Source organism: Montipora capricornis, chromosome 2, assembly GCF_036669925.1.
Source record: "Montipora capricornis isolate CH-2021 chromosome 2, ASM3666992v2, whole genome shotgun sequence".
Lineage (NCBI taxonomy): Eukaryota > Metazoa > Cnidaria > Anthozoa > Scleractinia > Acroporidae > Montipora > Montipora capricornis.
The window spans coordinates 22,254,425-22,277,701 of record NC_090884.1 but is presented as its reverse complement, the minus strand read 5'-3'; the positions used below and the strand labels follow the sequence as shown (position 1 = coordinate 22,277,701).

General features: G+C 38.8%; 1 protein-coding gene across 1 annotated transcript in view; it reads right to left on the bottom strand.

The window, feature by feature from the left end:
• Nucleotides 1-1,489: 1,489 nt before the first annotated feature.
• Nucleotides 1,490-23,277, bottom strand: part of LOC138039098 (ubiquilin-1-like) — a 28,806-nt gene continuing 7,018 nt past the window's right edge. Inside the window, exons 6-20 of the mRNA XM_068885271.1 lie at nt 22,357-22,410; nt 22,063-22,134; nt 19,825-19,875; nt 18,747-18,824; nt 18,458-18,538; nt 17,512-17,560; nt 16,261-16,489; nt 15,362-15,527; nt 14,195-14,245; nt 12,812-12,844; nt 12,590-12,711; nt 10,222-10,307; nt 9,788-9,921; nt 7,556-7,640; nt 1,490-2,540 (exon numbers count right to left, since the gene is read on the bottom strand). Of these exons, the coding sequence (XP_068741372.1) occupies nt 2,485-2,540; nt 7,556-7,640; nt 9,788-9,921; nt 10,222-10,307; nt 12,590-12,711; nt 12,812-12,844; nt 14,195-14,245; nt 15,362-15,527; nt 16,261-16,489; nt 17,512-17,560; nt 18,458-18,538; nt 18,747-18,824; nt 19,825-19,875; nt 22,063-22,134; nt 22,357-22,410 (1,347 nt within the window). The 3' untranslated portion in view covers nt 1,490-2,484. The remainder of the gene's footprint in view (nt 2,541-7,555; nt 7,641-9,787; nt 9,922-10,221; nt 10,308-12,589; nt 12,712-12,811; nt 12,845-14,194; nt 14,246-15,361; nt 15,528-16,260; nt 16,490-17,511; nt 17,561-18,457; nt 18,539-18,746; nt 18,825-19,824; nt 19,876-22,062; nt 22,135-22,356; nt 22,411-23,277) is intronic.

Genomic DNA, 23,277 nt, shown 5'->3' with positions numbered 1-23,277 from the left:
TGAAAGTATAAGGCACTGGACTTCGCTTTTCTGTGTAAAACCAGTTACAACTGTGAAGACGAACACTAGCGGTAAAAAAACCTGCTTCTCTTCAAACTTCGATTTGAAAAAGTCTCTCTTGGTGTATGAAATCGGAATTCCACCTTTAAACACCTCTCAAAAATTTTCATATCAACGAAAAAAAAGTCATATTTGATATGTTTCGCGAAAACAATTTACCTCCAACATATCTCTGTTCTGAGCTTAAAGAGTAACCGACCACCTTAAGAAACGCAAAACTCTAAACAACGAACGTCAAATGAAGCTTCGAAACTGGTCAAAAACTCTATAGCTTTAGGCGAACTGGTTTTGGTCCGATATCTTCCCTGACGGCTCTGAAGCATCGTTGAATGATGGCAGATTCAGATCATCTTTTTGCAAATTTTCTCAGAGAAACGCCAGCGGCGTGACAGCCTCCACAATGACGTGGTGGATTTTGATTTGTCGTCCGCCATTTTGAAAATGGAATGGCGGCAACACAAGTGTGATTGTAGTGCGCATGTCTAGCGGTTTTTGCGCTCTGTCTTTCTGAGGTGAAATAGACCTTGAAAACGATACATATTAGTCTAAGAAAGAAACGTCGGTCGCACGAGAGCATAAAAGGCGAAATATTTGTAACTTCTCACGCACAGATTTTTTTTGTTTTGTTAAAATGGACAGACAAAAGTAGAAAAGGAAGAGATCTACGGAAAGAAAAATAGGGGTCACCGAGCATTCAAGAGAGTAAAATCGCTGCGACGTTCTCAAAGCGATTGTATATTCGCACTATCACGGCATTGCGTGACATCTCCGAAAAGCCCTGGGTCCACAGCTATCCCATGGTGCCACACACTTTCACGTTCCATTCTTGGGGAAAATGTTTTGCCTTTAGCATCTTGTTTACCTTCGTGGTGTGAGTGACATGCGCGCAAAAATGCGCAGTAGCAATGGGGGCGAACGTCCTTAAGTACAGTTGACAAGCACCCGGAGCCCCCTAGGAAGCTCGTGGCCTTCGGCCACTCGGGACTTCCCCCTAGCACCCTGCCACCTACCCCTCCCCACGACCTTGAAGGGAGATACATTCTGTGTATAACAGCCCTTTTCACGGTTAGTTTTTCTCATTTGCATTACAATGTAATCTAACGCGGATGCGAGGCAATTTCGGGTTAAAACTACAAAATAGCCCGAAATTGCATCACATACATGATAGATTATATTATAGTGCAAATGAGAAAAACTAACCGTGAAAAGGGCTATTGACACACAACGAAAGACTACTCTGAATTCAATCGGCAAAAGGAAGGAGTCCCCGAGCCCAAGGGAGCTAAGAGATCCTCGACAAGCATATTGAACAAATAATGAATTTTTTCATTGACCCAGAGACGATTAATTAAGAAGCTAAACCTTTTTTTGTATTTTCTGAAATAAGCTATGCACAAATCGACATCACAGCAACAGTGCACCAAAATCGTCGTTTTGATAGTTTTAATGTTCGGTGGTGGCTAATTTCATTATCAAAATACGATGATGACAACAACAAAGGTGTCAAAACGCTATTTAACTAGAAACAGCAATATCAGGTCGAATCAGGGTTGCCACTGGTCAAGACATCACTGACCACCACACACAACTATTTTGCAAACTTAAGCCAGAGAAAAAAACAGTCTTTACAAGGATTTTTTTGTCGTAACAGGAAGGAATACCATTCACACAGCTGGTGAAAACCCGAGTTTGCATTGACTTTCTCTAAATTGTTTCAATATCAAGACTTTTCTTTATCCGATAAGGCGTTTCATTTTGCCGACCGTGACAACCCTAAAACTGTCATTACGTTTATATGCCACCCTTAACGGTTCCTTGACAAATTATATATTCCTCTCGATTATTATTCTTATCATTTAAAATTAGACAGAAGCGTGATAGTTTGATTTCAGAAAGGCCTTATTCATTTTGAAGACGCCGAATACAAAAATGAAGTAAAGATCCAAATAACGCTACCACGAAAAAGTTTATCTCATTTCTGTACAAGAAAGAAAAAACTTTTCTCATAGCTACTGTCTTAAAGTAATCAGAATTAAAAGCCTAAAATGAACGTACTTCCTTATCGCAACCCTAGCCTGATGACCCCACCTTCATTAGAAGCGGGTGGTAGCGTTCAACACTAATAACTGAAGTACATAAAGAGTTCAAGAACAGATTCAAATACAAGATTTGGGACATGACTTGAGCAAAAGGGTCAATTTTCCAGCAGGGTTGACTGTAGCCTGCGAGTGGCCTCTCTCTTGGCGGTAGGGAGAAGGGAGAGCCGGCTGCTCACAGGCATTCTACAGCCAGTAATTTTCATTTTCAGGACTATAACCAATAAAGTTGCAAGAGATCTTTCACAAAAAACTCGTGTACTGTCTTTATGGTAGACAAAAGGTTCACATGCATCCATAGTTATCGAGTATTCCAGCTTGCACCGAGTCACTGAAGCAGCCTTTCAATAGCAGCATTTAGGTCACCTCCAGTTGCAACTAAGGCTAGAAGAAAAGACAAAAAATAAAAAACAAAATTAGTGATGACTGTGTTGCTTGACTTTGGCTTTCGGTTAAATCCAATATGTAAGTGTAAAACAAAAACAAGGCAGAGGGTATTGTTGACGCGAGAGGCAAATTAACGAGCGGTGAATGGGGAGGGGTGGGTGCTGTGAAATACAATCCCCATTGTACAGCCAGCTATGCAGGCAAAAAACAAAGCAAAATATGAGTTGACTGAAGACGAAGATTGAAAGAAATTGAAGTATACGTGTTACAGGTAATGTCTTCGAAATTAGAACAGCCAATTAAATCGACGCGAGAACCGCTGAGAGAAGACACCAGGTTACGCCTTGCCTTTTTTTATCCCCTCCCCCCCCCCCCCCCCAACACACCACCCCTTGCAAAAAAATTGCTAATCTGCCCTGCGTCAGTGCGAAAACATGTGTGTGCAACCGTTAAATTATGCACACGCTCACAACACTTTGGAATTTAAATGAAAATGTTTCAATAACGCGCAAGTAAAATTAAATAAATGTCATTTGAAGAAAGCAAAATACAAGCACAGTACAGTTTTAAGTTTAAGGAACATGCTCCGATGTTTCATACATCATCAGTTTCGGATAATAATTGCGATGTCTCTTGGTAGAAAATAATTATCATTGATAATACTACCTCTTCCTAATAGACTACTTCGACGATTCGGCAGCCATTTTGATTTCTATTGTTGCTGCCGCAGTGAGCGGGCCAGAAGCAAAGGAACAAGGCAGCTCTCTAATCGGGAGGATATAGTTTACTTCGAAACGCAAGGGATTGTGGTTATGCGCGAATGAAGGAATTACGATGCGCGGTATGATCTTGTTATGCAGCTCTGTTTTTCATTTCGCTTCTCGTATCCTCAAACTATAGCTAGTTTGACTATCACAAGTCTACAAATAAGCGCCGGTCATCAGACATTCGTCTGCTACATTTGAGGTTTTGACTGGCAAACGATTAGACTGACAGGACAGCTCACTCAAGAAAGCCAAATGCGAAGGTGGCCATTTAATAAATGGCCGTAATGCATAATGGCTAAGTTTCATTTGGATTTGTTTTCATTTGTAGCTTGCGTTTCACGTCGTCTTACTAGTAACGCCCATATTCATGCAGTTCGGATTTCAAAATTCGTGCGAGGTATTTCCTGAAAAGTTATTTACATTGATTGAAATTAAATAACACTGAAATGTACTGTGCAATCATGCAACATGGGTACTGTGCCTCAAATGCATGGTGTTTGTGTTTTCATCGGACTGATAAGATTTTATGACCACAGGGATGTCAGGTTTACAACGAATTTTCAGGGACTCGAATTACGTACATTTCTCACCGCGACTTAAATATATGAATTTATTTAGAAAAGTTAATGTTATTGCGTATGCACAAAGCTGAAACATTTCAGGATTTGTACAAGTGTATTTAGTTCGACTAGAGTGACAAAAACAGCAACAACATAAGAAAGGAATGGAAAAACGAAAGCAATAAAATTGTCAAAACAGCATTGGACAGTGCGCGCATGTTTAGATCGTTTTCACTGTCGCGCAACAAAACACAAATTCGAAACCGTTCAATAAAAGAAGCCAACAACTTGAAATGTTGTGAAGACAAGTATATAAACCACCTCTCCAATTTTCAGGTCTGTGCGTTACATCGTTTCTGAGTTATTAATTTGCCCAAGCGTTTGACACGACGCCGCCATTTTGGTGGTACATCCGTGGTCCACCAATATGGCGGCCGGTAATCAACGAAAACACCTGGAGTTCAGTTTGCCATGAAAGCGCTTACTTACGCCCATGAGGTTAAATACAAGTGTATGAACACATCTCGTAATGTACTTGAAACGTTCAAACTTATGAGAATCATAGGAAGAGACATGTTTTTCAACCAGCTCTGTATCATGGTGTCACGCAAGGTGACAATTCGGAAATTCAAAATACTGTATACCGTATTTACTCGAATAGACGGCGCGGCGTTTATTTCATTTGTCGCGATCCAGCTGCGGCGTTTATTCGAGGGCTGCGTTTATTCAAAAATCCCTTTATTCTGAGGGAATTGCTAAATATCGTACTACATATGGTAACTTTTTTACTAGGTAACAGTAACAAATCTCAATATATAAATGTCGTTCATTTTGTCTATTCAATTGTGATTTTTACACAAAGTTAAACTTCTATTTCAACATCACTGTCCTCCTCGTGGTCGGAATCTAACAGCTGCAGCGTTGGGCAAGCGTCTTCAACATCTGAGTCTGTACACTCAAACGGATTAGTCTCGGGTTCACTCAAAACTCCCAGTTGTGATTTAAGCATTGGTTTTCCAGAGCTGCATGGCTGTCCTTCCTTTAGGCAGTGAATGTTGTCGTCTCTGGATCCATCTGCTGGAAGGTTCAAGGCATACGTGGTAAGGGATTTCTTGATCACATCTGCAGGCATCTCGGCCCAAGAATCCACAATCCATTGCAAAATAGCTCTTCTCGGGGGTGTTTTTAAATTATGAGAGGCGGTTTCTTCATGTATGCCAACTGTACTTAGCCAGTGGTCAAACATTTCTATGCAGGAAGACTTAAATGGCTTGTTCCAGCTTACATACGGAGCCTGGATGGACTTTGTGCATCCTCCTGGCACAATAACGCGATCGATTTTCTTTAACGTCAATACTTCAGTAACGGTAACTTCAATGTGGCATTCGTAAGAATCCCAGGCTAACAGCCTACGATTGAATGAGAATGACCCAAGGACATAATTGATCAAGACTATAGTTAATTCAGAGTCCATCCACGCGTTAGCGGACGTTGCGACAACTGCCCGGCCTTTGAACTCTTGATTTAAAGCTGCCACTTCCCTTTTAGCTCCTTTAAATACAACCATTGGTTTCAATTTGGTTCCGTGAGCCTTGGCTGCTAGTACAACAGATACTCTTGCCTTCTCATGACCAGTCGTTTTAAGAGTAACAGTCTTTTTTCCACTTTTATCGACGGTAGTTTCTGAAATCATATCGCACCAGACTGGGGTTTCATCCATGGCAATTATATTACAAGGAGCATAATTGTGCTTTATTTGAAGAGAGAAAGAGAGAAGTCGGCCTTGTAGTACCAGCGAAGTTCTCTGCATTAACAGCAGAATTACGCGTTGCAAAAATTCTTGAAAGAGAACTTAACACAAGAGCAAAAAGGTACAGTCACTTTGAACTAAAAAATGTTGTTCTGAAAGAAAATAAATTTCCATTGCTGGTTTAAATTTGAAATAGACTTTTCTTTAATAATTATTATAAATCATTATTTCCTCAAATAAACGCCGCACCGTAGACGCGGCGTCTATTCGGGGGCGGCGTCTATTAATATTTTGAGTCTCAAGAGCGGCGTCTATTCGAGTAAATACGGTATTCGAAACAAAAAACGTTACGGAAGTGGAAAAAACTTCATTTGTGGCCCATCTTCAACCCTCCTTTAGATAAAAATTCAGAAGACCTCGCGATTTTCATTTTGTAATTTGATGTCACTGTAGAAACAATCTATTCTTATTTTGCTCAAATTACAAATCCTTCCTCGGTCAAGTCACGATCGCTTCGATGAAAACTCTACTGACATTTATTGATTAATTAATAAATTTAAATATTAAACAAATGTGTATGAACACATCTCCTAATAAACTTAAAAGGCACAATCTGCTGAGATTAACAGGGATAGACCTTTTTTTCAACCAAATAGCCTTGTATCATGGTGTCACGCAAGGTGACAATTCGGAAATTCAAAATGCTGTATTTTCGAAACGAAAGACGTCACGGAACTGGAAACATGAAGAAAGATCTTGGTCATCTTCAACCTCATTTAGATAATAATTCAGAAGAACTTGCGATTTTGATTTTAGAATTTGATGGCGTCACTTTGAAAACCATCTATTGTTTTTCTTCTCTTGAGCGGGGTCCAGAAGGAGGTTCAGTTGGGGGTCCACGTTTTGTGCCGTCCCTGCTCAAGACCTATTAAAATCTCACTTCAAATCCACCCACGGATCGCCGTTAAATTACCGCAATTACCCTTTCCCTTGGCAGCATTTCTACCATTTAGGTAAATTACTTTATTAAGGTATTATGGGATGCTCAGGGGGCAAATTAATTTGTATTAGCCCCATGAGCATCCTATAATAGCTATTGGAACAATAGAATTCAAAATGGCCGCCGTATACCAGGAGAGCTTTCATATTGAGAAGTCGAAACCGGACCTTACCGAAGATGTTGATCAAGTTAGTTTAGCATTACACTTTGACACTTTTGTTTACAGTGTACCGTTAAGGCAGTTGTGTTTTCTGTGATATTGTTGGTTAGTTTGAATTGATCTGCTTGTAACGAACATTTAATCTATAAAGAATCACTGTATATATAGAGGATATCACATGGCCGCGCAGAGATACGAAACTTCTCTTCGAGTGTCGAAAATATTTCACGAGTGAGCGCAGTGAACGAGTGAAATATTTTTCCAATATGTTCCAATATTTTTCAACACCAATGAAATACTAAATCCTTTCACGAAAGGCACCGAAAGGCGCGATTTTCATATATAACCATAGCAACAGTGATCTTTTCACGAGTGAAAATAACATGTTATCTTCACGTGTAAAGATATCATGTTTTCGCACGAAACCTCACTTGGTATTTCATTGGTGTTTATATAATAATGATAGTTATGTTTACTGTTATGATCTGACTCACTATGGCTTATGATAATGTTTGAAACATCAAAACACGTCCCTAAAATTCAAAATTGTCGTTATTTTTAATTAAAATAATTTTTAACACTTGCGCTTTTCCCTGCGACACTCGAAGTAGTACACGACATCTCATATCGTTCTTTACTCTTTTTACGACTGCTTGTTTTGTTTTGTCTTTCCTTTGATTTTCTGTGAAGTTCGATCACTACGAAGTTCAGCTGTTTTCGCATCTAAGTAAGACACAACTGATAACCAGCGGGTTGACTAGAAAACCTTAGTTACCTTGAATATTGCGACCACGGTCAACAAAGCCCATCTGAGCAAGTTGTTCCAATTGAGTTCGGTACGTCACTTCAGGGTTCTGAGTCTAGAGGAAACAATTTGACTTTCAACCTTATATGGTCAAACACACTCTTGGCAATGAATATATAAAGCCCAAGTCGGACAAGGAGGTTGGGTGCCCAGGAACGTGGGGGCTTGGAACCGCCGATCCCAAAACCATGAAGGTAGAATACGCAAGAGCCTGCCCTACGAGCAAGCTAGCCCCGAGCCCCGCCTGCTAAACACAGCCCTACAACCCTCATCCTGAACAGGAAGAACGATGGACAACCCAGCCTATGTAGATAACAAGTAATGCTACAAGTGGGAGAGGAGGAAGGGGCATTGGAAAATGCGAGTGATAAGAAAAGCGCCATACTCTGAGCTGAGTAAAATTACGCATAGACAGCTGAACCAAACATCACGCCCAGAACTTAACACGCGAAAAACGCAAGAACGCTATTAAATGGCCGGCCAGCAGACCACGCCGTACGCTCACAAACTCGAACGCCACGCCAAGCACCGAGTATACTTTCTCCTGGTCGTTAACAAAGTTAACTTACATTGAACAACTACGCTAATGCGTAAACTTTTAAAAGTATTTTAGCATTGCCTTCTGGCAAAACTGAAGTAAAGTGCAGACTCGCCCCTTTGTCCAAAAAGGAGAGTGTTGGTCACATCGTCAGCGAGTGTAGCAAACTGGCTCAGAGGGAATACAAGAAAAGGCATGACAATGTTGCAAGGTATGTACACTGGAAGTTATGCGGGAAAGCCAACTTGGAGAGGGGTGTGAAATGGTATGTGTATAAACCGGAGGGAGTGTGTGAGAACGAACGTTATAAGCTGTTATGGGACATGACCATTCAGTGGGATCAAGCAATTGAGGCTAGGAGGCCGGATATTGTGTTTGTTGATAAGGAAACCAGAGAGGTCAAGATAGTAGACAATAGCAATTCCTGGAGACACTTGGGTGAAGCAGAAATAGTTAGAAAAAACTGAGAAATACCAGTTGCTAAAGGACGAAATCAGGAGGCTATGGAATAAGAGAAAAGTCTCTGTGACCCCAGTTGTAGTTGGTGCCTTGGGAATGGTCTCCAATGCTTTGAAAAACATTTGGACAAACTGGAGGTGAAAATGAGGGTGGAAGTTAGCATTGTTGGCTACGGCATGGATCCTGAGGAAAGTTCTGTCTTTTAAGACACGGCAGTTGGCCCTGCTTGGAACCTTTCGCTACTTGTTGACGCCTGTTTCCAAGCGAGACATCCCAGATTAATAATAATAATAATAATAATAATAATAATAATAATAATAATAATAATAATAATAATAATAATAATAATAATAATAATAATAATAATTTTATAGCCTTCAAAAGTTTCGAAAATTCAAGCATCTTTTGTTCATGACCGAGTCAGAAGGAGAATGGGTTTATTCCTGATTTGACGTCACAATCTACTTTGCATGCATTTTTACAAAGAGTTAATGCAATGAAAATCAGTTTGTGACGTCAAATCAGGAATAGACACACTCCCCTTCTGACTCGGTCGTAAACATAAAATGCTTGGATTTTCGCAACTTTTGAAGCCTCTAAAATGGCAGGATTTGTTAGAAAAAGGAAAAAATGGCCACAATGCATTTCGAACAGGTGCAAAGATTCATTTTAGCCAAAACAAAAAAGAAAATTGGGGTGAGGGGCACTTTAATTGTCAATGGATTTAGCAATAGAGCACTAATTGGGGACACTAATGAAATTAACTCAGATCAAATCAACTATTGGTTTTTGTGGAGGGGAAAACCAGAGTATCCAGAGAAAAACCTTTCAGGGCAGAGAAGAGAACCAACAAATTCAACCCACATATGACGTCGAGTCTGGGAATCGAACCCGGGCCACATTGGTGGGAGGCGAGTGCTCTCACCACTACGCCATCCATTCTCCCTATCGAAAGCATTTGGAGTGTTGGGTATTACTGAATGGTCGTACTGAACTGCAGTCTTGCACCCCTACCACAATCTAAGGTTTCTCCCAATATACATTGTATCTGATGCATCCCCACTTAAAGCTGTTCACCATGTACTTTCAATACTAAGTGTTTGTTTCCGTCACTGACAACACTTAAGTGTTCAAAAGTGATGAAATACTTATCTACACTACAAAACCCCTGGATACAAGGGGTAATAATTGATTCATCTGAATACCTGAGTCATTGCTTGCATCATTTGGGTCATAAACTGTGCCATTTGATTTCCCTGTGCACTCCCCAATGGATTCCCAGGTGTACTAGATGGTGGAGTACCTGCCTGTGGAGTACTCTGTGTACCCCCTGGTGTGCCTGCAAACAAAGCATAATAACAACTCTAAATATCCAACACACACAAAAAAAAAACCGAAATACTCCAAACAAAAGACTTTTGCATTAATTTGTAAAATAAGTTTTGAACAAGTTTTTCAGAAATTCATTAACCAAATAGGATCATTTCAATAAAGAAACGGTAAACTCTTCCTGCTTGCCAGTGAAACACCTGTTTGTGAATGCTTCAAATATTATTCAAAAGAATCAAATCAACAACATTTAATTACTGGTAATGTTCTTCATGTTTAATCAGTAATCACCGTGTTCTTTAATGCTAACCTGTCTGTGGTGTGGATGTGGTTGTGCTGCTTCCTGTAGAGGTCGTCGACTCTGTTGTCGTTGTTGAGGGTGGGGATCCCATCATACTAAAATGACAGCAGTGCATGATAGGGTACATAAGTATATTATTACTCAAATTAATATAATTCCACAGCCATCAACAATAGATTTGAGATAACCTCATCCAGAAGATTTAATATTCTCACACAGACTATAATTATTTTACCCTAACTGCAGGCAACCGAACCTGGCATCTCAATGCACATGTTAATCCTTTCATGTTAGCTTAATTTTTGTTATCATTTAGATTTCATTTACTTCTGTTGTATTATCCTGTTAAAATATACTAACTGTAGTCTGTTATTTTTCTAATTTTTCTGGCCACTGACCAGGAGGCACTGGCTATGTAAGGGACCTCATTGTCCTATTTCTTTGTCCTTCCTGGGAATGTCATTGCCCATAATGTCATAAATAAATAACACATAAACAGTAATTATTATTTATAAAGTATTTTTATCTAGAAGAAGAAGCCTAGACTAATTTACAACTGAACATTAATGACTCATCACAGAGACTTTGGGCCACTCAAACGGCTCACTTGAAAACATATGGGGATCATGGTTCTGCAGTAGTTGCCCCACAACTGAGACATTTTCATGTTAGAAACATACTCTTATTGTAAAGCACTACAAGGAAATACTGATAACAGCAGTATAAAATAGGTCCCTCGGGGGACATCTGCTTACGGGTAACGAATGCTACACCATTAACATTGTCTGTGTGATTGTTGACGTGTTTTTGTAATGGACGTTGACAATGAATTGCAATTAAGTTTTTCAGATAAACACTGCATGTGGCTACTGTAACAGTTACAAAAACTGAGTGAATTTCGAAGGAAGAATGAAGGCATTTATAGGGAAAATAAAGAAAAAACGAAATAATGAGCGAGAGGTAGTAAGGTGTGCAAAGAGTCATGATGGAATCCGGCAGAAGGTGATCTGTTTGAAAATCAAGGTCAATGCAGAGTTCCTTTCTTTGGATTTCTTATTTATTTTATCACTCAAGAAGAGCACTGGTAATTCTCAAGGTTTAATATGTTTGGCATACAGTGTACGTTTGGCATACGTTTGGCATACGTTTGGCATACGTTTGGCATACGTTTGGGGGGAGTCAGGGTGGTTTAGTGGTCATCAACCGTGCCTCCCACCTCTGCGACCCAGGTTCAACTCTGGCTCGGATCGTATGTGGGCTGAGTTTCAGTCGATCACAATCTGACTCTGAGGGTTTTTCTCCAGGTACTCCGGTTTTCCTCCCTCATCAAAATTGACTCCTGGGCTATTCCATCAGGCTATGGTGCTGTGCCCCGAGGTCATACATGGGTCGTGTTCAGGGGCCGAGTGCCTAGCCGGCAGCACAGCTCCTTCGGTCCGACCTCGTTGAGCTGCGCCCTTAATAATTCAGTCTCCGACTGCGAGAAAGGGCGATTAGCTGGTCAGATAGTATTAATTCTGTGTCACAGGCGACCATGTACAAAGAAAGAAAACAAATTATGAGCAAGTCCCTTGATAGCATCTGGTATCTTCAATTGCATGATGCCTTACCTCCCGATTTTCCCGTCCAAATTCGAAAATATCAAACATCTGAGAAATTTATATTTTCAATTTCAGCAAAACAAAACAAATGGTCAATTGATTATGATTTTTTGGCATAAGAGATCTCGACGTGACAAAAGTATGCACATCGCGTCGACAAGTGTCGGAGAGCAAGTTCCCTTTGATAACAACTGATGAGATTTTACAAAATGTTTCGAAATTCGAAAATATCACACATCTTATGGGAATATCAACATGAATGCTCATTGGAGAGGTTTTATGGGCATTTTGACCCCAAAGGCTGTTTTTCTGCTCAAATCCTTCTGTCTTCCCCAACAGGTATGCCAATCAAATTATCATGCGATTGCTGAAATCTTGCTGTAAATTCTCTAAAATTTCTCTTTTCATAAAGGAAAATTAAGAAAGGATAAGACAACAAGTAGGTTGCAAACAGAATAACTGTAAAATGGCAATCAATTGTTAAAATTAAATAAAGACCTCATTAGTTTGATCCCTCCCTCCCTTCCTCACTTACTCACTCACTCTCTCACTCAGACAGACAACCCCAATGATATTGTGCACTACAGGCTAGCCCGTAAGCACAATAAATGTTTTATTATTACCATAATCAATATCATTATTATTATTGTAAAGCACTACAAGGAAATATCTGATAACAGCACTTTATAAGTGTTTCATTATTATCATTATCAATATCATTATTATTATCATTGTTAATCTTGAGTTTCTAAGCTGCAAATTTATTCTGAGCTGACCTCATGCCTGGTAGGAGTCCTGGGGCCTCAGTCTGTAACTGCATCATTCCTTGTTGTATTTGCATCATCGCCTGCATAACCCTGGGATTGCTCACAGCTTGTTGGAACTCTGGACTCTGCATCTATTTAATGCAAATAATTTTTGATAATAGTTGTTGCAGAATTATAGATGTAATGAAAACATAATCAGTTATTTGCTGCAGGTTAACATTCCTTGCTCACCTGTGACATGAATTCTGGCAGTCTAGATGCAACCTGTATGAGAAGCAACAAGCACGAAAGTAACTTGTAGTTTACAGACTTGGAGTATCAGCTAAATTTTGTTTAGAATTATATCAAATCACGAGATACAGAATTCTGCATGATCATAATTAAAAAATATCTTCTGGTAAATTGCAGAAATCAAGTGAGGCCTTATGCTACCGTGAATGTGATGGATGAAGAACCTTCGCTGATCAACAGTATCAGGAACTTCTTTGTGGATAACCCAAGGAAAGAGAAAAATCACTGAGGTTCTTCATCCATCACATTCACAGTGCGTAATGCCTCACTTGATTTCTGTCATTTACATATACATGTATGTACTTAGGAAAACACTCATTCAAATATTTTCAGGAAATGAACACGGATCAAAATGGAACTATTCTTTCAGTGTTTCATGTTGAATCCAAAGAACAAACAAAGACCCCTCCTTGAGATTCCCAGTAAGTACTAGCTAACATTTACAACTGTCAACAATAATTATTAATTAATTAAATGCAAGTTGCATTGAGGGGAAGAGGAAAAAGTTTGACTGAATTTGCCCATCTTCTTTCAAATGACCCTTCAAAACCTCTGCTATACAAAAGACTGGGGTGTGTGATTCTTAGCCTTTGTTTTTGCAGCCTCTCTAAGCCTTCACTGAGGTATATTGTATTGTGGAAGAGTGATGAAAAAACTGGAAACATGTATTCAAGAATGGAACAAACACATGTATTTTCAGGTCACTCCTGATGTTCAGTCAAAGCACTAACATTGATCATTATCTGAGGCTTTGTCCATTTCCACTTTATCTGAGATTGTAACATCATCCACCAAACATCCACAAGTCAGCTTGCATGCTCATTAATCATAACCAAATACAGTAAACACCTGTATATATTATAAGAACCTAGATTTTTCCAAATTAGGCTAAATAGGTTCTTTAATTGGTTCTCATTTCCACAAAAGATATGTACTCTATGACCCTGGATGATATACATGAAAAGATTCATTCAGAAGGGATTACTCAAAGAACTTCTCGAATAATATTTCATTAGAGCGAGTTTCAATCAAGTGTCGTAAAACCAAAACCAAAGTAATTACTTTGGGCAATCAAAAAGGACAGAGACAATCCAGTAAACCAATCAAAACTCAGAGTAATTACATGTAGCCGACACAAAGCACGGGAAAAATTGCACGCGCAAGCCACAATTGGTTTCGGTTTCACTTGTGATTGGTTGAAAAAGTGGCGCGAGAACTTTGAACCAATCACTGAGTGGATTACTTTCGACACTCAATTGAAAACCGCTCTGTTGTCAAATGGTAAAGATGATAATAATTACTGAAATCTTCACTGACACCAACCTGATCTGCTAACTGTGCATTTCCTTGAAACATTGGGTTTGACCGTATTATCTGCAACAGAAAAAGGATGTTACTCTGATAATATACATGAAAAATTTACTCGATTGTGATTGGCTTAGAGCAGTGCAGTTCAAGTGTAACAGTGCAAATTACACAGTCATCAAAATTCTGGATTATGGTTGGCTAATAAACAATAAGGTTTGGTCAGAACCAATCAACTCTTATTTTCAAATCAAGCATGTACCCTGGATGGCGCAATTATGGCCAAAAAAAATTTACTCATGCTTATTTATTCCAAATTGCACTTGAAATCATGTGATTACCTATACAAATAATAATAATAAATTATTATTGTTGTTTAATAACAATGTAACCCCTTGTGCGCAAAAAAATAATTCATAATAATTATTATACTTCATTTCCAGCTTCAATATTGTATGTAATTTTAGATGCAATATGACCCCAGAGAATCTGAAGGGGTCTCCTGGGGTAGATGCAAGTGAGTCTGCTTTTTTAAAACTCTCTCTTATTAATTTTGTTCAGTCAGGTGTAAGGCTTTGACGGTTATTCTTTATCCAGAGAGCTATATCATTATCTAGATCACTCCTCCCCTATGAAAAGTTTAAGTATAATTATTGAGGCAAAGATTAAATTCAATGTTCAAAATTAAATACCAAATTATAGATGTACATGTACAGTACATGTAAATTTGGGTATCTTCAATCATCAATCATTCAGAGAATTTACTTAGATAGTTCTTCTTTATGAATGCCAAACCACATCTTTTTAAGTGAGAAATTGAAATCCTTTAGGACATGTGCCAAACTGTGAAATTGCTCCTTCAACCACCATCAAGCTTGAATTACAGTGTAAGTCCAGATTGATAGAAGGCAATTAATTTTATGTCAGCATACACACAAATTACTCTAAGTCTACATTATATGTGTAGTTACAATATTTAAGTTTTCAAATAATCCGTTGCAAAAATCAGAAAACACCAAGTAAACAGTAAATCCTAATGCTTTTCACACATTCAATGAAAGAGATTATAGACAGTCTCAGGGACTCTAACTACGTGAATAGTAAAACATTATAATCAATGTCTTTTACAGGACCAAAAATTAATAGGTAAACATTCACATCAATTAAATGTAACTAGCAACTCACAGAGGCCATGAGTTCTGGATTTTGCACCATGCGTTGCATCATGTCCTGCATGTAGGGGCTGTGCATCATATTCTGGAACATATTTGGATTCCCAGACATTTGCTGCATCAAGTTTTGCATGGCAGGTGTCTGAAACATGCTGCTCATTGGATTTCCACTGGTTCCTCTAAAAAATAATTCAATTTATTATATGACTAGCTCTGTGAGCGGGCAAGATGAGCCAAATCCCGTACTGTGATTGGCTACCAGAGCAATCAAGATGTAGCTACATGTACATGTATACTGCCCAATCAGGATTTCTCACTTAATCCCACAAGATCAAAAACCATTTGTTTGGTGTTTTATCCCATAATTTGTATTAAATCCTTCATTGACCAAGCTTGTTTGGTCAACATGGCTGGATCTTGGCCTTGTTCTTTTCTTGCGTGTTTATGGACCTCAACTTTGTCTCAGTCCATACACACACAAACAAATAACTTGGCTAATATTCAGCCATCTTGACCTCACACTTAGTCAATAACCCATTACCATTGTCAACCTTTTCAGTTCAATTATAAAAAATTTCTTACAGGGACTGTTCTCTTATTATGGGGTGCCAGCTAAATTTGGAAAATTCCAGCCAGGGCCTCCCTGAGCCAACACTGCAACCAGGCAAGAAGCCACCTTTCATTTTAAGAGGAGTAATGAATGCATTTGCAGATACATGTACAGCTGTACATGTAAATAACTGAAGGAAAGAGTACATACTGTGTGACAGCTAGATACATGTACAGACATTGATGTCCATTAACCACTTCTTACATTCATAAGCCATAATGAAACATAAAATAATGTACATCTGTGGAACAAAAAGTACTGAATTACAACATGTAACAATGTAGCTGCAGCAAAGGGCTTACCCAGTGCTTGGAGAGGTGGTAGTTGAAGATGTGGAGGATGTGGTAGAACCACCAGTCTGGGATGTTTGTTGTTGATCAGTCTGAGATGGTGGCTGTGGAGTTGGCCTGGGTGTTGGTTGGTCGGATGAAGCAGGAGTTGACGGTGACCATGGATTAGGAAGTGGAGAGGTGTTCTCAGTACCTTGCTGAGGATTTGAGTCTGGACCATTGGTTCCTGAAGTTTCAGAGCCTAAAGGACACAATGTAAATGCATTGGACTTACAGTCAAAACAGCTCAAGCATTCCTCTGAAGAGCGGATTAATGAGTTTATCATTGCAAATTTGTTTTCAGTAATCATTTCTGTACCAATAGTCTGGTTGTTGGATGAATACCGCAAAATTCAAATCAAGCCTCTGTTCAAAACTCGAATTTTGATTGGAATATTGCTGGCTTCCGGTGCCAGGCCGGAGTGAGAATTTCATAGGTTTACTGATTTGCATAATCTGTCAATCTGTCAAACAACGCTCATTTCACTCTTGCTAGCAACATTACCTTTCTGTAATCTTACCAATATCTTCAACCTTGAGACACTATGCTTTCGAATACCAAAGATTGGACAGAGAAATGAATTCACCCCTAAACCGGCCATACTACTGAGTAAATATTTTACTACTCTGTCTAACACCAAACGATTTTACTCGTCAATGGGGAGTCCACAGGAGTCAATAGGTTAAAAGAAAGGAAAATCACGCTTGTTATGACCTTGGTAGATTATGCAAATTGGTACAACAATCAAAATCTCACACTGGCCTCGCACTGGAAGCAAGCAATAATCTAATCAAAATTTGAGTTTTGAACTGAGGCTTAGTTGAATTTTGCATCATTCATCTGACGAGCAGATTAGTGAAATGATTCCTGAAATCAAATTTCATATGCAATAATGAACTCATTAATCTGCTCGTCAGAGGAATGGTTGAGCTGCTTTGACTATAATGCAAGAAAATGAACAACTCTTTTGTTCGTGGAGGTTGAATGCCTGAAATATCCAGAAGCTTCCACTATTAGTAGCCAGCTCCTTAGTAGATGGAGACTGCTCCCATGGCTGGCAAATCCCAGCAACCAAGCCATGAGCCCTATGCAGCACAGGACACAGGCACCCATCACACTGGTAAAAACAGTGGGAAAAAAAAAGCAGGGGGGTGGGGGGAGGGAAAGAGAAATAACCACTAAAAATGTTCCACAAACACCAAAGTTATGTAAAGTCATCTTACCAGTGCCACCAAAAAGGGCAGCAAAGGGATTGTTCTGTGCCTGTCGCATCTAAAGAAAGGTAAAGTTCACAAAAATAGGTGTTCATTGTGCATCACTTACATTTAGACCACTTTTAGTTTTCACAGAGTTGAAAACAAAATAAATTAATTTTTTCATCCTTTAAGTACAACTGAGGCCTGTGAGGCACCCAGTGTTTACTACACTGTACCTCCTTAGCACAAAATTAATAGTACAATTCAATTGATCTACTGTACATGTATGAAAATTATTTAGTTAACAGTAGAACTGAAAGCATTCAGTTAGTTACACTACAGTTACAATGTATCAAAACAAATTAATTATGGCTACTGATCTACATGTAATAGGATTTAAAAGCCCTATATTTTATTGAACCAGACACCCATAAGGGTTGAAACGTGTAACAGCCCCTTGTTTGCTGGAAAACAAGCTTCTGAATATTCAATTTGCTAAGTACATGTACCATATAGCAAGGGGTTTCCAAAAATTAATTATGGTACTGAAACATTCAACCAATCAGTTCGCACTGAATATTCGGAAGCTGTGAATGCGCGTTACACGTTTCAACCCTTATGGGTTTCTGATTGAACAAGTTGTCACTTTTTAGGATCATTCAACATCACCACATCTTAACATTACTGACGCTTAACCTTCGTGTAAATGTACCATGTAAGAGCTTTTTTAATTGGCCATTTTCAAAATTTTAAATATTCAGCTTGATAGTGAGGCAGTGAGAACAAAAATAATAGAAACATGTTGGAATGAAGGTGAAAAATATTTGCATATCATCCATTTCCTTTGTCTTTGCCCGCTAAACCTCTCTTTCAAGCTGAATTTTAATAAATCAAAAAAGGCCTATTGTTCACATGCAAAACATGCAAACATGCATGTTTCATTTTAACTGTTTTATTTGCATGTCCCAAATACCTGCTCTTGTGTTGCATTTAACATAGGTTCTTGTATATCTGTATACATTCTCTGCAATGCATTGAAACCTCCTGGTAAACTCTATAATTGAACAAAAGAAACAAACCTTTCAAACAAACTGGCACACACTAAAACATGCATACAAAGTACACTGTAGAGTCACAATTACATGTATTCTCCCCTTGTTTTTTTAACAAGGTCAGGGTAACCTGAAATGGATGCCAAGTTCACTCAAGTCAACGACACTCGGGTAAAAAGGTTAAACAGCACATTTAAGATCTGCCATTACCTCTAAGTTACTCAGTGCTCTGTCATGTGTTCTCATCATTTCTTGCATGAGGGATGGATTACGCATCATCTCCATTGTCTAAAGAGAACAATAAATAATAATATTAAATAATATTAGTATAACATGCCAGTCAAATACATATATGTTTTTTGCCAGCTGGGAGGTCTGTATAGTGAAAAACTGTGACCATGGTCTTGAAAAAGATGTACTCGGCCTGCGGCCTTGGGCAGCAATTTCAAGACCGAGGTCACAGTTTTCGCTATACGTACCGACCCTTAGGTGGTAAATAACTTATTTATTTTTTGCCTCTCTCCCTTCCTCTCTGAAATTACTGTTTTTATGACTCACATCGCGCTTGATAGCCAATGCAGTGTTAATGTGACTTACAAACTGAACGTTTCAAATGTGTATTCTATTTCCAAACCTCTTGTCTAATAAAAAGTATTTCTGTTTTTAAACAGATTCGGTGTCAAAAAAACTGGAAATTTAAGGTCATCACACAAGCTCACTCAACCCAGGCTAGGATTCTGCCTGCCGTGAGCTGGCCAGATTAGAAAATTCCACCTGCTCCCGGAACCAATCAGATTGCAGGATTTGTTAAATTCCGCCCGCTCACACACTGAGAAAAAAAAATTAATGTACAGTATAGACCTCTGTAATACAATGAACATAAACTACATGTAACATGCCTTTAGGGCGGCGGGTCTAATCTGCAGGTCGCAGGTCACTCGTTGCAGGTCATTGTTTCACCAATACAGAAGGGTATACTAAACATTCTTAAAAGCTAACCTTAGGCCTAATTAGGCCTAAACAAAAGTTTTTAGGCCTAAGGTTAGCTTTTATGAATGTTTAGGATACTTTCTGTATTGGTGAAACAATGACCTGCAACCTGCAGATTAGACCTGCCGCCTTTAGGGCAAGTTAGGTGCTGTATATTATAAATGCTTAAAACACGGATACATGTATATTCCTGAATATATAACCTGTTTGGCAGTTCCTGGAAAAATTAACCCAACTCCCACTTGCCATGAAAGAAAGGTGAAAAAGTGTTCAGTTATAAACATCAATAATTTGATACCTGTCTTATCAAATCTGGGTTGTTAAAAATGTGCGAGATCTCAGGATTCCTCTGCAAAGGTAGAGAAAAACATTGATATTGTATGTGCACTGCAGAAAATGTAAAGACGTGATCATACACTACAGTGTACATGTATGTAAGTTAAAGTTTTCTATGCCAAAGTTCATCAAAGTTCCCGGCTAGCAGAGGTCTCTTTTCCTTTACGTTTGCTGGGCTAATGAGTATGGAGTTGCGTGGGCTCACTTAACAGCAGCGGAATTGCCATAAAGGAATGCGCAGGGCTCAGCAGGTTCAAGTCACTGTCAGCAAACATATTATGGGGCATGCGGTTGGAAGAGTGCGATCCAAGGTTGAGAACAGTGCAATTACATAGATCAAAGTTTTAACAGAGGTCTCTTTTCCTGTACTCATCATCCCAGCAAATGTAAAACAGGGCTTGATCTTAACTTTTGTTACCAGACTTTGGCTAATGGCTAGTAAAATGGTAGGTCTCACTTGCCAAAGAGCTTCTTCTACTAGCCATAATATAGTCCGAAGCACCTGTGGCAATGGTGCTACATAAATGCTGCTTCTCAGTGGTTTCAAAACAAGCCAACGACTGCCGGAGTTCCGCCGGCTACTTGATTGTATGTCGCCGGCTACTCTGGTCATAACAGTCTGCTCGTTACAAACAACCTCGGCATTGCTTCTTATCTTTTAAGACAGCACAGTAACTTCACACTCAATTTTGCAGCAATAATACATACGCAAAAGGATGTAAGTGTTGTTCAACAAAAACTCAAATCGTCCGCTATATCTGTGCCGTACGCATCTGTGTTTTGTCGCTAAGTGGCCGGGCCAACCTCCTTTGGGCGTGTGATGACGTGGTCGCTTATTTTTCTTCTTCCGGTCGCTTCCAGCTGACAGCATGGCAGAGAAACGAAAACATAGAACTGTTAACACACGTTTTTCATTTGGGTTCAAAAGGTCACGATCATCAGGTAGATGAACAAATGCTTGCAATTGACTTGTAGCATGAAATTAAGACAAAAGAAGCGTGAATTTTGAAACATCACAAACAATTTTTTTATTTGAACATTTCCATCTCATACAAATGTGATGAAAGCATTTCTTTCATTTTCATGCTTTATACTCTGTAAAGTAGGATAAGCCAATGTTCGTAGATCAGCATTCCTTTGACTACTTTTCATGAAAATTAATGCCACCTAAGTCAATCTGAATCAATGTAATCAGTACAATTGCGCTGCAGTAATAAATCACAATTTACGTCTCAAATTGATGCTAGAACGTTGAAAATGGCATTTCTGAGCTTCTAGATTTCAAAAATTTCTGCGGGAGGCCCCTTGGTTGTCACAGCCGCCTACTTTTCCAGACTCGGCCGCCTACTTCAAAACATTTTGAAAACCCTGGGTTCTCCGTAACTTTAATGGCTGCAGCTGCTCGGATATGGCCATTCGTTTTCTCGTAGCTTTGAATCGATTCCATTTTAAAGTTTGTAGAACCAATTACAAACACAGATGATGAGTAACTCTCTGTAGTCCTGCTGCATGAAAGTTTGCATCACATAATTATTCTCCCCATCATAATTATTCCAACCAAGGGAAATCTTTTGTCCAGCTCAGGACAAAACTCCTTTTTCCAACTGCTTCCACTGGACTGTGAAGCTTCCCCTTCCTCACTTCCTTTTCTTTTTGAGCTGGGGGAATTTACAGAATGAGAATTTGAGCCATTGTACAAAAAACCTCTGATATCTATTGAAGATCATCGAAGCGCAAACAACATGGCAGGCACTTTCATTTACAATTGAAGTGTCTCTTTAGCTGAATGTGGCTTGGTCATAAGGCTGTTCACTTTCATTCACCCGAAAGATCACTTCATCTGTTTTCTTTCTGTATGTTAAAACATTGTCACAAATTTCACAGCACTACATTTGCCTCCATAATTTTAGTAGATAATATGGCTAGTAACTGAGAGAATTTCACCAGCCAAAACTGACAACCCAGCGGTATTTGGCAAGTCGACCACCGCCAAGGCCAAGCCCTGGCAAACAATAGAGACCTCTGCTTGTGGGTATTCATCAAAGTTAAACCCATAAATTAACTCCTGAACCACCCTCACTGACCAGTAAAATCGTCTGGCATTAGACAGACTCCCAGGGGGTCAATGGGTTAATGTATTATTTGACTGTACATGTACACAAAAAAATTAGTCATACTAATTAGTTATTATTTTCTGTACCTCTATAAGTTGCTGCATCTGTGGATTACTAAGGATCATTTGTCTGATCAGGTCAGGGTTGGACATCATGCTCTATGATACGAAAACAAACAGCCTTTTACTGTTTACTACAGTAATGAGCTCAATACTTTAAGGAATTTACAGTCTTAATTGACTTTTCCTCTATCTGACTCATGCCAATTTTAGCTGACAAAAGGCCCCGTAGGACCATAATTGAGAAAAACACTGTATACTAGACACACACAAAGATAGTTTGAAAGACATACTACCCTGGAAAAACAAGAAAAAAATCACCTGCACCATGGGATTGTCCATAACTTGTCTTAACACATCAGGGTTTGACATAAGCTGTAATATTAACACAGAGCTGTTATTACAATGGTTGTGACAAAGACTGTGTAGTAACAAATTTTTGAATACATAAAATGTAATTTGCTCCAGGATAAAATTATACCAATAATAATGATAATGATGTGACAACAGCAATAACAATGAAATAAGTATATATTGAAGTGCGGGTATAGAGATGAAAATGGTAAAGTGATCATCAACTTCTTATGGAGAAACAAAAAACCGCTAAACGCTCCACACACAATGCTCCTACTTCCCGCCACACTGATAAATAAGCGATACAGCCCAAAGCACGAGGTATTCCACGCATGCGTCAGTATACTACAACCACGGACCAATTGGCTGCAGTCGCTCCTAGTTGTTTACTTGGTTAAACTTCGTTTAACCTCATTTTAAGCAATAATTGTCTTTTAGAGACACCTGAAAAATTCAGGCAACTTGGTGCTCGAAATTAATGAAAAAATCTTGCGACAAGATACAAAAATTTATTCGTGATTCTCAACATTAAGAGAAAGGTTAGTTTCAAATAGGAAGATTCAATTTTCAACATGGCTCACATAAAAACAAAGAAAAAACTTCCTTAAGTACTTTTTAGCCAGACATAAGGAGAAATACAGTAATTTTTTAAGGCCTTGAAAATGGGGCGTAGACTTAAACACGAGTAAATAAGGTAATAATAGTAATAATAATGGTAACAAAGTAACAATTAATAATGGTAGAGAAAATGATCCACTTTAAGTGTATTAACAGAATTCAGAGGACTACCTCTCAAAATTAATGAAGATGAAAAATAAAGAACAATAAAATTAATAATTATTATGAACATCTCAAGCCTTTGGAGAGCAGGAGAAATGTCCATCTGGC